Source organism: Periplaneta americana, chromosome 7, assembly GCF_040183065.1.
Source record: "Periplaneta americana isolate PAMFEO1 chromosome 7, P.americana_PAMFEO1_priV1, whole genome shotgun sequence".
Lineage (NCBI taxonomy): Eukaryota > Metazoa > Arthropoda > Insecta > Blattodea > Blattidae > Periplaneta > Periplaneta americana.
Window position 1 is genome coordinate 104,275,281 of NC_091123.1, and position 15,509 is coordinate 104,290,789.

General features: G+C 38.1%; 1 protein-coding gene across 11 annotated transcripts in view; it reads right to left on the reverse strand.

The window, feature by feature from the left end:
• The window catches only part of Pi3K68D (phosphatidylinositol-4-phosphate 3-kinase catalytic subunit Pi3K68D), a 987,208-nt gene that overhangs the window by 52,618 nt on the left and 919,081 nt on the right, over positions 1 to 15,509 (reverse strand). For 7 of the 11 annotated variants that reach the window (XM_069831120.1, XM_069831117.1, XM_069831125.1 and 4 more), the window contains one exon: positions 13,624 to 14,157. The exons of the other annotated variants lie outside the window; for them this stretch is intronic. In XM_069831120.1, coding sequence (XP_069687221.1) covers positions 13,639 to 14,157 — 519 coding nt within the window. In that variant the 3' untranslated portion in view covers positions 13,624 to 13,638. Of the gene's footprint in view, positions 1 to 13,623; positions 14,158 to 15,509 lie in introns of those variants that run through there. 11 annotated transcript variants of the gene reach the window in all.

Sequence of the window (15,509 nt, forward strand, 5' to 3'; positions counted from 1 at the left end):
TTTTGCGGACTACCGGGGCTACTGGCGGTAGCCCAAGGAAATTACAAAAGAAAAAGTTTATAATATAACATAATGTAATAATTTTGTATTATTAGTTATTTAGTAATTAAAATTAAAGTAATTGTTAGATTTATATGCGCTCTCTGCTCTCGAAAAGAAACAAGTTGTCAAGGCGGCATCGCTGGAGAAACCACTTGCTACATGAGGTAGCCTGTGACCGTTTCGCTCACGCTGTCCTTCGCACAACTGCCCGTCCCCCCTGCTCCCTCCTGTTTCCATCGTGCACTGTAGGCGGGCGAGTTGCTGCTCTCATGATCGGTTTCTTCGCAGGCGCGAAGCAGCAATACGCTTAGTACGCTAGCAATTGAATGTGATTGTGTTCTTGCAGTGCATTATTTTAAATCTGTGATTTGTTCGAGTGTCTAAGAGTTATATTAATTGTGAATTATTAAGTTTTTAATTTCCCAATTAAGTGATATTGTGAAAAATATGGCAGAACAAGTTTCTGGAGAGGTTTGTGTTGAAAATGACTGTGTAATAGAAGGTTTATTAAAAGTGCCTTTTAACCGTCATACATAACAACGAGAAAGTTGAAATTGTGAAAATGGAAAGACCAACTCCTGAGTTAAATTTGTCCATGGACGTAAAAGAAAAACAGCGAGAATACACATGCCATTTCACTTCAACATCATATGGTAAGTGGAATTGGTTGTGTGGTACTTCTAAACTGTCTAAACTATTTTGCTGGCCATGTTTGTTATTTAGCCGCGAAACTAATGTGTGGTCAAAAGAGGGGTTTTCTAATATGAACTCCCTTCGAACGGCAGTCCTAGAATACGACAAATCAAAAGCTCATATTTGTAGTAGCATGAACTTTGCAAATTTTGGGAAGACAAGAATTGATTTACAGCTAGATAAGCGAAAAGCTCTACACATCAACCAACACAATGCTCTTGTGAAAAAAAATCGGGAGATTTTACTGCATCTTATTAACGCAGTCTGCTTTCTAGGAAAACAAGAACTGGCTTTTCGGGGTCATAACGAGAGTGTGGAATCAGACAATATAGGAAATTATATTGAATATTTAAGTTCCTTAAGTGAATTTGACCATTTACTGGTCAATCATCTTGAGAGTTCAACAGTATTTCGTGGTACTTCTCTCGCAATTCAGAATGACTTAATATTTGCTATAAGTGGGGTTATGATAAAGAACATAAAACCTTTTGTGGCCATTGTTGTTGATGAAACAAGTTACTGCTCTAATCAGAGTCAATTGTCCACCGTTTTAAGATACGTCGACAGTACTGCCAATGTTCAAGAACGGTTTATAGGATTCACAAATGTCAGTTCGGACAAAACTGCTGCTGCTTTGTTTCAGCATGTGGAAGGTGTTATAGCAGAATACAATGTCGGCAATAAGTTAATTGCACAGACATACGTTGGTGCTTCAGTTATGGCGGGAAATATTAATGGCTTAAAAACAAAAGTTCAAGAAAAGTATCCTCAAGCACTATTTGTCCATTGTTACAGCCATGTTCTCAATTTAGTTTTGCAACAAACTACTTTATCCATTCCAGAATGCCGCATTTTTTTCAAAACACTGTCGGGTTTAGCTGCATTTTTCTTATCATCTCCTAAAAGATCAGAAAACTCAAGGAATTTATGAACAAGAAACTCCCAAAAGTAGCACCAACTAGATTGAATTTTACATCTCGGCTTGTAAATACAGTAAAGGAATACAGAGAAAAACGGACTGCTTTCTTTAAAAATATCATTTGTAATGACTCTGAAGAAAACTGGGATGAGGCTGTAAATGTGCAGGCTCAAGGATATTTGAATTTTTTTCACACAGTTTCAGAATATATTTCTTCTTGAAGTCTATGCTAGAGTGTTCGCACATACAGATGTGCTCTACAATATTCTTCAGACAAAAAGTCTAGACATAGCATACTACTTGCAAGAGGTATCAAAGTTAAAAAAAATACTATATCCGAGTTCAGACGTAGTGGGTTTCCGTCCATATGGAGTAATATGGAAAATGAAAATTCTTCAGCCAATACAATGGAACCACCATTAAAGCGAAGAAAAGGAGATGATGAATTGAAATACAGGCAGCTGTACTACAGCATACTAGATCGTATGCACATGGAAATTACTGACAGATTTTCTGATTATGGAAAGCTTCAGTTCACACATCTTCTAGAATCTCAAAAATTTTCTGCTTATAGGGAAAACTTCCCGAATGAGGCACTAAACAAATTATTTCAGTCCTATAACAGTCACTTTGATCAAGTACGTTTGAAAAATGAATTAAGTGTAATATATTCAGCAGAAGTCTTTGATTTTTCGAACAAACCTATCCATGAAATATTATCTGCCATATATGAAAACCAGCTGAACCAAGTTATTCCTGAAGTCCTTAAATTGGCAACATTAATTGTGACAATACCAGCTACGTCACCATCGGTAGAAAGAACATTTTCTGCGTTGAAGAGAATAAAATCCTACTGTAGATCAACTCATACACAAGAACGTTTATCCGGCTTGGCACTAATATCCATTGAAAAGTCATTTCTACAGAAACTTTGCAAGTGGCCCAACTGAAATTTCAAGGACGAAGTCATCAACGTATTTTCGTCCCAATCAAGACGTCTGGAATTCACATAAATATGTAAGGAATTTTATTATAGGGATTTTAAAATATATTTTGTGTAATAATAGGGTCAGTGGTAGCCCAAACCCTTTAACCAGTATACGCCACTGCTTGCACACAACAACCTGAGAATATTATTCATTTAACACTATTTTTATACCGATATAATTTTATTATTGTATTCTATTATGGAAATATATAAATGTTCATTAATATTAATATAGAAAGAATGCTTGTGTGTTTGTATGAAGTAATCTCAGAAGCTACTTAACCGATTTGAATAATTTCTTCACTATATGAAAGTGTAGTTTCTTTAGGTGGCTATAATGCTATAATGCCATTATGGTAACTCCTGAATGAATCGAGGACTGAGGTGAGATTAAATTAGAAGAAAACTTGATACAGTATTCTGTCGCAATATTGTAGTCTATTACTTGATCTTTTAAACTTTAGTTGGTCAACATAAACTACCCTAATTTTATATATTTCAGTTCCTTTTTGTCCACATAACATAATAATATTTTTAAGAGTTTTGTCGTAAAGATGAGTAGTTTTACTGGACCAAAAATAGAGCACATATGAGTAAAAATTAGTATTTTACCATTGAGCTCACTGAATCTGAGTTATTTTACAAAGTGTGATGAAATGGCGTTCTTGCACTCATAATTTACCCATATTCGTCTCCTGTGTTTCTTAAAATAAATTTATGTACCACATTCATTTTCATTTTTTTTTATTTACATAAACAATGAGTTGGCTCAGATGGTAGAGTTTGAGACTTCCATTCGGGAGGTCACGGGTTCAAACTCTGTGACCAACGAATCTGACTGAGGTTTTTCATGATTTCCCTTAGTCATAAAGGCAAATGCCAGACTGGAAATTTAAATTACATGATTCATCACCGCCTCAATTACCAATACGATAAACATTAATCAAAATCTATAATCAGTTACATGAACACAAGCCATCTGCAACACACAATGGAAACAGGAACTCAGCAAGAGTAAAAACGACCTACTGGTATACCCACATATTCTAAACATCCGACAGGACCACAGATTTTTAAGGATGTACAAATAAACTTAAAGTGAACAAAAATGTACAGTGTAGCCAACATAAAAAATTATCTTCGCACATAATCCACATATTGACATTAATTAGGAGTGATTTATTAAAGGATACATTCAAGACTAATTTAGAAAAATGTTAAATGAATTATCCTTGCACCAAAAACGGATGTTCTCTCAACCAAATGATTCTATTTTAATTATTTGCATATAATAACAATTAAGAAACATGTTAAAGGAATTATCTTTGCACTAATAGAGTGCTCTTCGGACCAAAATTATCGTATTTTAATTATGTAAATACAATTTCAATTAAGTAGCATATTAAACGATTTATCCTTCCATCAAACACGGATGTTCCCTGGACCAAATGTCCTATTTTAATTATGTAATTACTTATATTTATTTCTAACAAGTGCAGCAAAGCACATAGGTATAGCTAGTTTAAAATATTAGTAAATCCAGAGGGAGATGGAACAGAATACAAACGAAAATGTGCTATAATTAAAAGGGAAGTAAAAAGAATTAACCGAGGAAACTAGGACAAATATATAAATGAAATAGAATAGCACGTGCATGGTGCACAAAATATAGCATACAAAATACTAAAACACCTTAATAAATAAAAAAGGCGCAGTTCAACTTATTAACATAACAGAAAGGAATGACTTAAGTAATATAAAAATTAATGGACAAGCACAGATACAATTATTCCAGAAGATAAGATGCAGAAGAGTTTGCAAATATGGATTCGATAGAACTTTATGAATTAGAACAAGCACTGGAATCTTTTAAAAATAAGGAAGCCCCAGAATGTGATGCGATAAATATAGAGATGATTAAATACACACCTCAAGAAATAAAATCGAATATTAATATGTGCTGGAACATATGTAAAATACTATGCAAATGTCGGCCTGGTTGGCGCAGTTGGTATAGCACTAGTCTTCTATGCCCGAGGTTGCAGGTTCGATGACATTTAAATGTGCTTAAATGCGACAGGCTTATATCAGTAGATTTACTGACATGTAAAAGAACTTTCTTTACATGACATATCTAATGACAATGGAAGGAGATTGATTGATGTAGCGGAAAGCAGAAATATGATCATAAGTTCAACTCAATTTGAGCATAAAGATATCCATAAACAAACATGGAGATCACCAGATGGAGAGACCACCACACAAATAGACCATATATTAATAGACAGGAGAAGAGCCTCTGGAGTTCAAGATGTGAGATCATTTAGAGGAGCTGACGCAGACTCGGATCATTACCTTGTTAAGGCGAAATATTTATGCAGGATAGACAGTACATTTAATCAGAAAGCAGAAAGACTTCGTAAAATAAAAGTCGAGGCACTTAAAGAAGAAGAAGTAAGAAATAAATATCAACAAGCTCTAAGTAGAGAATGTGTAAATCGGAAAGAGAGATTTGAGCAAGGAATAGGAGGAACTAAAGGAAACCTGCAGAATAGCAAGTGAAGAAGCAGTAGGATATAATGAAAGAACTATGAAAAACGATTGGTTTGACAGTGACTGTCAAAAAGCACTAGAGGAAAGGAACAAAGCAAGGAAAATTTATTTCGACCGTCCAACAAGGAACAAGTACAATGAATATCAAAAGAAACGGCAGGAAGCAAACTATATATGCAGACGTAAAAAGAGAGAATTGTGGAATAAACGCATTATAGAAATGGAAAACAATTTCAAAGAGAACAACCTCAAAAGTGCTTATAGAGAAGTGAAATATAACAGAAAAGGATATGTACCGAGAACAAATTTACTTAGAAATGGAGAGGAAATTGTCAGCACACCACAAGGAGTTCTATAAAAATGGAAAGAACATTTCCAACAATTACTGAACACAGAGGTTAATGAAGAATCAAATGAAGTTAATCTTTCAGAGGAAGAGGAAGAAGAATTAGAGCCACTAGATGAGTTGGATGTAGCCCTTGCAATTGACTTGCTGAAAAATGGTAAAGCTCCGGGTATTGATAAAATACCAGCAGAGCTAATCAAAGCAGGAGGGAAAGATATGGTAGAGACAATATACAAACTGGTAAAACAGATATGGCAAGAAGAACAAATGCCTAGTGAATGGAAAGTTGGAATAATCTGCCCAATTTATAAAAAAAGGAGACAAACTAGAGTGCCAAAATTATAGAGGCATAACTCTCCTATGTACAATGTACAAAATATTCACTCACATTCTCCGGAAAAGATTGGAGAAATACTACCAGAATATCACAGGCGAGTACCAAGTCGGCTTCCGTGCAGGAAGGTCGACCATAGATCAAATTTACACTGTTAAAGGCATGACAGAAAAGTTCTGGGAGTATAATCTCAACTTATACCATTTGTTTGTAGATTTCAGAACAGCTTATGACAGCATTAATAGACAAGAATTATACAAAATTATGATTCATCAAGGGATACATCCAAAGATAATCAGACTCGTCAAGATGACCATGGCAGAAACCAAGGTTCAAGTGAAGATATATATGGTGGTTCAACAGAACAATTTAATATTGATAATGGGGTGAAACAAGGGGATGCTCTAGCACCAATGCTCTTCAATCTTGCTTTACATTGGGTGATAACACAGACAGGTATAGATACTAACAGCACTTTATTTTACAAAAGTGTTCAAATAGTAGGATACGCAGATGACTTGGATGTTATGGGACGGTCATTGACAGCAATTGAAGAAGTGTATAAAGACCTGGAACAAGGAGCCGCTAAAATCGGGTTGCAGATTAATGCAAGTAAAACCAAACGGATGACACAAATAAGAAATAAACAGAATATCTACAACCCTCCCAATCTGACGATAAACATGTTTGAAGAAACTGAGAAGTTTAAATATCTTGGAACAGTAATGACAAGTAACAATAACGAATTAATTGAAGTACAGAGTCGAATCACTGCAGCCAATAAGGCCTATTTTGCATTAAGCGCAATATTGAAATCTAACTGTGTGCACAAGGAAACAAAACTTAAAATATACAAAACAATTATTAGAAGTATTGTCTGTTATGCAAGCGAAACTTGGACATTATCTAAGGGGACAGAAGCTAAACTAGGTATATTTGAATGCAAAATACTCAGAAGAATTTTTGGACCGGTGCAAGAAAATATGCAGTGGAGAATACGTTATAATAACGAGCTATATAAATTATATAAAAGTTTTGATGTTGTTACTTTCTTCAAATTAAGGAGGCTTGAATGGGCCGGACATGTCTATCGGATGGAAGGGAACAGAATACCAAAGAAGATCTTAGAAGGGAAAATACATGGTAAAAGACCAATTGAAAGACCCAAAAATAGATGGATAGATGCGGTAACGATTGATTCTCAGGACTATCTCGGAACAACTGCCTGGAGGAGATTAGCACAGGACAGGGACAGTTGGAGGAAGGAAACTGAGGAGGCTAAGGCTCGACTTTGGGCTGTGATGCCATCGTAGTAGTAGTAAAAGAACTTTCTTGGGACAAAATTCTGGCACACCAGTGACGCTGATATAACCTCTGCAGTTGCGAGCGTCGTTAAATAAAACATAACAGTAACAACTACGCAAATGGGGAAGAAGAGTGATATAGTCAAATTTTAAAAAAGGAAACAGGCGAGACTGTAATAGCTGTAGGGGTATTAGTCTCAGATGTGGCATAATATAAAATATATGCAAAGCTTATCATAGAAACTCGTAGAATCAACCCATTAATGAATATATTTTAAGAGAAGAACAATGTGGTTTCATGAAACGTTGGAAGATTATACATTCTCTCCTTTTTTCCGCTATTTGTTGCATTACAAATATACCGTCAGAGCAAGAATGCCGTGAAACAATAATGCAGGAAATTAAGAAAGCAGACTTTGTTGTAATATTGTCAAATGAGACGACTGATATCTCCTTTCAGATCACAGTTCGCACTGGTTTTTTGTTACGAGAATAAAGACGACCCATTTGAAAGATTCTAGGTATGTTTTGAACTGGAGAATCACAACGAAGATGCGATTTCTGAATGAATCTTAAATGGAGTTAATCTTCTGTTCAAAGAGAAACCTCACAAAATAATAGCATAAACTTATAATGGTGCTTCCATGATGTCTGGTGAAAGAGATGGGGTTCAAGCGAAAATAAAACTCATCTAAATGCTTAACTACTTCATACACTGATATAGGCAGCCTACTCACAAGTTAAACTTAATAATGGAACAAGCTGCTTCACAGAACCAAATGCTCACCACTATGGAGTAACGGTTAGCATATCTGACCGTCAAAAGAAGAGGCCCAGATTCAAATCCTGATTTGGGACAAGCTACCTGGATGAAATTTTTCCAGAATTTTCCCTCAACCCATTACATTTCAGCTTTGAACCCTGGACTCATTTCGCTGGCATTACCACCTTCATCTCACTCAGATGCTAGATAACTATCGTAAAGTGTCGTAAAATAAACCAATTAAAATAACAACCAATTCGAAAGAATGTTCCTTGATTTCTCGGTTTTCCCCGCACATTTTTCCAAGGCCCCCACAACCTGTGTTAGCAATGGAATCAGTAGTGGCTCGTAGAATTCTGAGCTGTTCTGTGACTGGGTGAAACTTTAAATAAAAAACTGTTAATGTAATTTCTGAGAACAAGTGTTCACTGTAATTAGACAAAATGTCACATAACAAAACTTGTTACGAATCTGTTGGTTAGCGACATTATTTGGAGGATGAAGAATTTCTGTACGGGCTATCACTTTTAAGCAAAATAATGCTGCAGGTAGACATTTTATACAACGAATTACAAGCACGACAGATTGATGTAATTCAAGCAAGAAATACCGTGACTCGTTTCATAAGGATTGTCATGCAGATCAGAGAATACACAAACCGCATTCATACTGAAACTGAGTCATCCAGTTAGTAAGCGAAGAGAAATAAAAAGCACGCATATTGACGCCAAAGAACTATGTGATAGAATTACGGATGTGGTTCACTATCGCTGCAAGTCATTAAACCATCTTGATGTGGCGAACTTGTTAAACAGTGCCAACTTCAGTGACTTTCCCGAGAATTTTCCAGAAGTGACACTTGAAGCCATTTTTCAACATTATTCTACTCTGGTTATGAATAGTTCGAAAACAAAGCTCCGTGTTCTGTATGGGAGGCAGGATTTCAGAAACAATGAAGGTGCCATTTCACTGCTGCAGCATCTGTTATCAAGCAATCTATTACATACGTTTTGCGAAGTAACAAAGTTACTGAAGATACTGGTTACAACATCAATGATGACTACAAAACCAGATAGGCGTTTCTCATTACTGAAAAGGATAAAACCTTCTCAGGGAACACTATGTACTAGGAATTCGTCACTGTACTCACTATGCTACCGACTAAGAAGAAGATGGTGTCAGGCATAGAGGAATTCAACATCAGAGTAATAAATAAATTCTGCAATGCATTCAATAGTTCAAAGAACCCCCAGGGAAAACAAGGAAAAACAATTTAATTATTTAAATAAATTTAATTATAATTTACACTATCATTCTTTGTTTCTTGCTCATCTTTAATAAGTTTACTTGCAACTCTATGTATTTTTGTCGTATGAAAACCTATGAACTCCAGAGATTGCACACATATACGAATACATGCTTACGAGGTTCAATTTATCCTCTGAACCTTGCAGAGTCAGCTTCTGGACTTGCATGTGAGGCTACAGGCAAGGAGAAATGCTGCATGACAAACGTGTGGTTGCACTGGTATTTGGTCCAGTGCAGCTGTAGTCACGTGAACATGAGACAGCCAACACGTGAAAGACTTCGTGATGCAAACCGGAAGTTAGCTCCAATCTGTAGCTGAGATAATGCTTTTAGCACGTGTACGTGTGTGTATTATTGATTGTTGTATTTACTAATGGTTTCTTACAATCCTTTAATATCCATTTAGTCTTTCTTGGTGTTTTAATCTTAATATATTGATCTGTGAGTGTTCGTTTCCAAAGAAAATGAATAGTGTTCAATATTTTTTACAAACAAATTTTTCAGTTTTAATCTTGGAAGAAAAGTGTAAAATAAAGAAGCTTGGAAGGTCGTTACAACTCGATTTAAATCAAGCACAAACAAGCCGAGGTAAGACATTTTACAGGGCTTTCAATGTAAAAAAAAATATGAAAGAAACAGCTGAATTTGCGATTGTGAATCTACAAATAAATTATTTTGTTTCCCGTGTCTGCTATTTTCTAAGGGTAAAGATACGAACTGGAAATGCATTGGTGTGTCAGATTTAAGCCAGTTGACACAGAAAATTAAGAAGCATGAGGAATCTATTGTTCATAAGAATGCTTGCAAAGATTTATCAGACCTTGGAAGAATAAAAATTAGTCAACAGCTTAGCTCAGCTTTCAGGCAGAATATTGAAAGACAGAATGATAATGCAAGGAAAAATCGCTATGTTCTTTCACAGACAATTGATCATCATCATCATCATCATCATCATCAGGTTCATTTTAAGGCAACTATCTACTTTAAAGAACTGTAGTATTTTTTTAATTTTTCAGAAATGAGATATTGTTTAAAATGTTGAAAAACTATGTAATAACTTAAAAGTAGTGAACCCCTTGTCATTTTAGGCATGAATCACCACTGTGTATGATCAAGCTCTAACACACTCAACATTTTTGTCGGGCAGTCACAGATATCCAAAACACATTTTAAAAGCAATACAAAGCCTGTACTCGAACACAAGAATAAGTAGTTAGTTAGTGGGGTTTAAAAAGGGCGCGTCAGCTACTGTGACTATTTGCGCCCTTATCTAAAATCTTTTACTAAACACAAACACAATACAATAACCAGAATACTTAAAAGAACTAAAAAGCGTTGTCACGGTTAAAATGAGGCAGGCAAATGCAGTTTCAACAAGGTGATGCATAAAAACAATAAAAGTGGGATGTTCTCAGACCCCAAGTAGTATTTAAAAAGAAACAACAAAACAATAAAACAAATTCCACCAGAAATAAATTGTCTGCACTGATGTAAAAGGTCCGAATGTCAAGTTTGTTAAAATCATATACTAAAAAATGTAACCTCCGGATGTAAAGAGTCCGAAGGATAAGTAAAAAGGGTCATTAAAAAACTATATCACCCTGTCAAGTCCTGTATTCGATAAAAATCTCAGAACTGCAGTTGCATTTCCAAGAGCATCACGTAGAGTTGGCTGAATTCCATACTGCCGACAGACACGCTCGTATTTTCTACACTGTCATAAAAAATGTTCCACTATAAGTGGAACATGGCATAGATCACACTCCGGCTGAGGCTCGCCATGTAGGAGATGGCCATGCATCAGATGATAGTGACCAATCCTCAACCGGGTGAGTAAAACTTCTTTGTGTCGTGACGCTCTTGTGGACGAATCCCAAATGTGAACACTATTCTTCATTCTTAGTAATTTATTTCACTCTTGTGCAGACCATTCTCCTTCCCATTGTCACCATAACGTATGTTTCAAGTAATTTTTAATATCTTGCCACATCTTACGCCAATACACCTCAGACCCATTTATAGCACTGTCCCTTGCTACAGCATCTGCTGCCTCGTTTCCAGGAATCCCAACATGACCCGGAGTACACACTACTCCAATCTCATAATCAGAAGTTAGAAGAGTGTGGAAATGTTCCTGGGTTCTCAATACAAGCGGATCATCAGAATTCAAATGCTGCAGGGACTCACTGGCACTTTAAGAGTCAGAGGAGATAAGGATCTGTCCCAGGGTTGTCTAATTAAAAACAATAAAACTCTATAAAAAGCATATAATTCCGCGGTAAAAACACTGGTGTACTGGCTCAATTTATATTTAAATATCTGTCCATTTGCAACAAAGGAACAACCAACACAATCATTTACTCGGGATCCGTCAGTTAAAACTAATGAATAATTTGGAAACTGTGATAAAAGTTCACTAAAACGAAGTCTATAAACAAAAGCTGGTGTAAAATTCTTACAACTTTGGCTCAGACTTACATCAAACATGGGACGTCGCATAATCCATGGTGGAGTGGTCGTATATTCCAGTGTACGAACTGTTGGTAGGCGGATGTCGAGCTCGGAGAGCAGTTCACGAAATCGCACACCTGCTGGATGAAGTCTCTGTGAATTTTCACTGTATTGGCCGTAAAGAGACAGATGGTAAAAGGAATCGTAAGAATTGTGCTCGGGCTGTGAGTGGAGCTTAACAGCATACGAGCACAACAACACATTACATTGCCGATACAGTGATGGTTCACCCACTTCGCAATACAGGCTCTCTATCCAACTCGTTCGGAAGGCACCTGTAGCGAGTTTTATCCCATGATGATGGATAGTGTCTAAGAGACGTAACTTGGGTTTATTTGCTGAGCCATAAATAAAACAGCCATAATCCAGCTTCGACTGGATAAGAGAACGATAAAGATGTAAAAGCACTATGCAGTCTGCACACCAGCGAACCCCTGACAAAAGGCGTAAAATGTTTAACGATTTTTCGCAACGCCTTCTCAAATCACGTATATGCGCCTCCCACGTTAATTTATAATTAAAGATCAGGCCCAAAAACCGCGCAGTGTCTGTATATTGCAACTCCACTCCATTAAGGATGTGGATGGAGTCCTCGATGGTTGTATAAGTGGACACACTGCGTCTTTTGAGTGGAGAACTTAAAACCATTGCGAACAGACCACTCTGATAGCACGTTGATGACGACTGCAATTGTCGACCGATGGATGGAAGGTATTGGGAGCTGTAATATAAACTGAAGTCATCAATGTACAAGAGAGAAAATACTCGGTCACCCACACAGTGGGCAATTCCATTGATCGCAATGTAGAAAAGAAGAATACAGACCCTTGCGGAACGCCATTTTCTTGGAGAAGTTCGTTAGAAAGTGTCGTGCCTACTCGAACTCGGAAATACCACTCTGCCATGAACTTCGCAATAAACGTTGGTAGACTGCCACGAAGTCCCCAATCATGCAGAGTTTGCAGAATGCCATACTGCCATGTGGTATCGTAAGCCTTTTCTAGATCAAAGAAGACTGCCACAAGATGCTCCTTCTTGAGGAAAGCATCTCTAATGGCGGTCTCCAGCCAAACAAGATGGTCTGCGGCGGATCTGTGCCTACGAAAACCACATTGGATATTAGATAATCGGTTTCCCGATTCGAGTATCCACATTAGGGGTTTGCTTATCATCTTTTCTATAACCTTGCATACGCAGCTGGTGAGACAAACTGGCCTATAATTGCCAGGTAAAGAAGGATCCTTTCCCGGTTTCTGGACTGGGATTACAATGGCAAAGCGCCAAGCAGATGGAAATACACCCTCAGTCCAGATTCTGTTGTATATTGAGAGAAGAAAGGATTTTCCAGCTGGCGGAAGATGGCGAAACATGCGGTTATGGATGTTGTCAGGGCCAGGGGAGGTGTCTAGTGCCGCCTCCAGCTCCTTGGATGTATGTATGTATGTATTTATTTACACTGCAAGTGGGCAAGCACCCGGTGGCAGTGGTATATACAATACCAATATGAATGGTGTATTGTAATACTCTGTGTCTTTTTTCCGCAGCATCTTTGATTTTTAGAAATTCTGGGTCATAATTATTTGAGCTGCTTATCTGTGTAAACGAGCTAACGAATGTTTCTGCAATTTCTATGGGACTGGTGGTCGTTACTCCATTATTCAGAATTCCCGGAATTACAGAACTACGTTTCCCCATTATTCGACGAACTTTGTCCCATATGATGTTATCTGGGACGTTCTTTTTCAATGAATTGACGTCCAGAACGTCTTCTTAGCATCGCATACAGTTCGACGAGCTTTAGCTCGAAGACGTTTAAACTGGACAAAATTTTCTTGGGTCGGATGGCGCTCAAATTGGCGTAAGACACGTCTGCGGTCTCAGATTGCATCTCTGCAGGCATCCGTCCACCAGGGGACAGAGAAGCTTTTTGGCCAGCAGGACGACCGGGGGATAGTTAATTCCGCAGACTTTATAACCACATTTGAGAAATGTTCCACTACGGAGTCCACACTTTCTTGTCGGTTATCATCAAATGATATGGACTCCGAAAATCCGACCCAGTTCGCCTTTTTAATAACCCAGTTTGGAGAGCGTGATTCCGCAGGACGTAAAGTGGACATACGTATTCGAATGAGATAGTGGTCACTACCATGTAGGTCGTGAATCACAGACCATTCGAAATACGTGGACAAAACTGGGCTACAAATGGAGATATCTATCATGGAGTATGTACCGTAAGCCAAGGAGAGGTGTGTTGCTTCCCCTGAATTCAGGGTAACAAGATTTAGACGGGTACATACCTCTGCTATTTTATTTCCTCTGTCATCTTCGGAATTTGAACCCCATGAGTGGTGGGATGCATTCAAACCCCCCTCTACCAGATATGGAGCAGGTACCTGCGAGACAATATGTTCAATTTCATGCACTGTGAAATGTGTATCTGGGGGCATATAAACAGAGACTATTGAGAACTGTATGGAAGGTAAAGTTACTCTAGCAGCTATGCATTGATGTGGACTGTTAATGTTGATAACAGAGGAAAAGATACTTTGGCGGAGTAGGAGAGCACAACCTTCGTTGGCACGAATACCAGCAAGGTGATCGTACTGGTGAACGTAATATTCCGAGATACTCAGGGAGTTTTCAAGCCAGAGGTGTGTCTCCTGAAGACATAAAATAGCAGGGTTCTCATGATAGATCAATTGTTGTAGTTATGTATATCTGCTGTGTACACCGTTCACTTTCCACTGTACAATATCAGTCATAACTAGGAGCTAAATCATGGTGGTGGCTTCACAGGGGATCTTTTTTTCTTATTTTTTCTATGGTTTGGTGCCTTTGACTGAGACTGCTTAACCCTCGACCGTGGGGACTCACTCGCAGATCGACGCACACCTGATCTTGATCTTGATCGAGCACGGGATCGAGATCGTGATCTCGACACGTCACCCGAACAAGGAGTGCGACGTCGCGGCGATCTACCAGGCCTTGAATCTTTGTGTGTCGCCAAGGTAGCGATCTTTTTGGGAAAATAACATCTGATATCAAGGCCACACGTGTCATCAAACTCAGGGTCTGAGTGGCAACGTCCACATACGTCTGGGTTGCACTCTCAATACGCTTCCCAGGTATATTAGCAAGCGGTGGGGTTTGCATGGATACATCTATTGCCTGTGTTGCCTTCTGCAATACTGCTCCATAGGACATTTCCGTCGCCTTTTTCTGTTGATCTAAAATACGCTTACGGGCCTCGAAAAATGTAATATTTTCCCGGACTCGGAGCTCTTGAATATTCTTCTCTACCATATACTTTGGGCAATTTTTAGAATTTGTGGCGTGGTTCCCAGAACAATTCACACAGTGTTCGGTGCCGGCACATGGGAAATCACCATGATCAGCACTGCTGCACTTTGCACATATGATGTTATTAGTGCAACGTTTCTGCGTATGTCCGAACTGTTGGCAACTAAAGCACCACACTGGGTTCGGCACATACGCACAAACTGGGACACGCTCGTATCCGACAAGGATGTATTCTGGTAGGATAGGCTTTTCGAAGGTCAAAAAGACAGTGCTCGCTCAGGGGAACAGTCTGTCCGTCCCGCTTACGCAATAAACGGTAAGCCTTGGGCACAGACTGCTCCGCCAGTTATAGTTGGATCTCTTCATCAGACATACCATCCAGAGAATCCGTATGGACTACTCCCCGCGTGGTGTTCAGTAAGGAGTGACGATCGACTTTAATAGG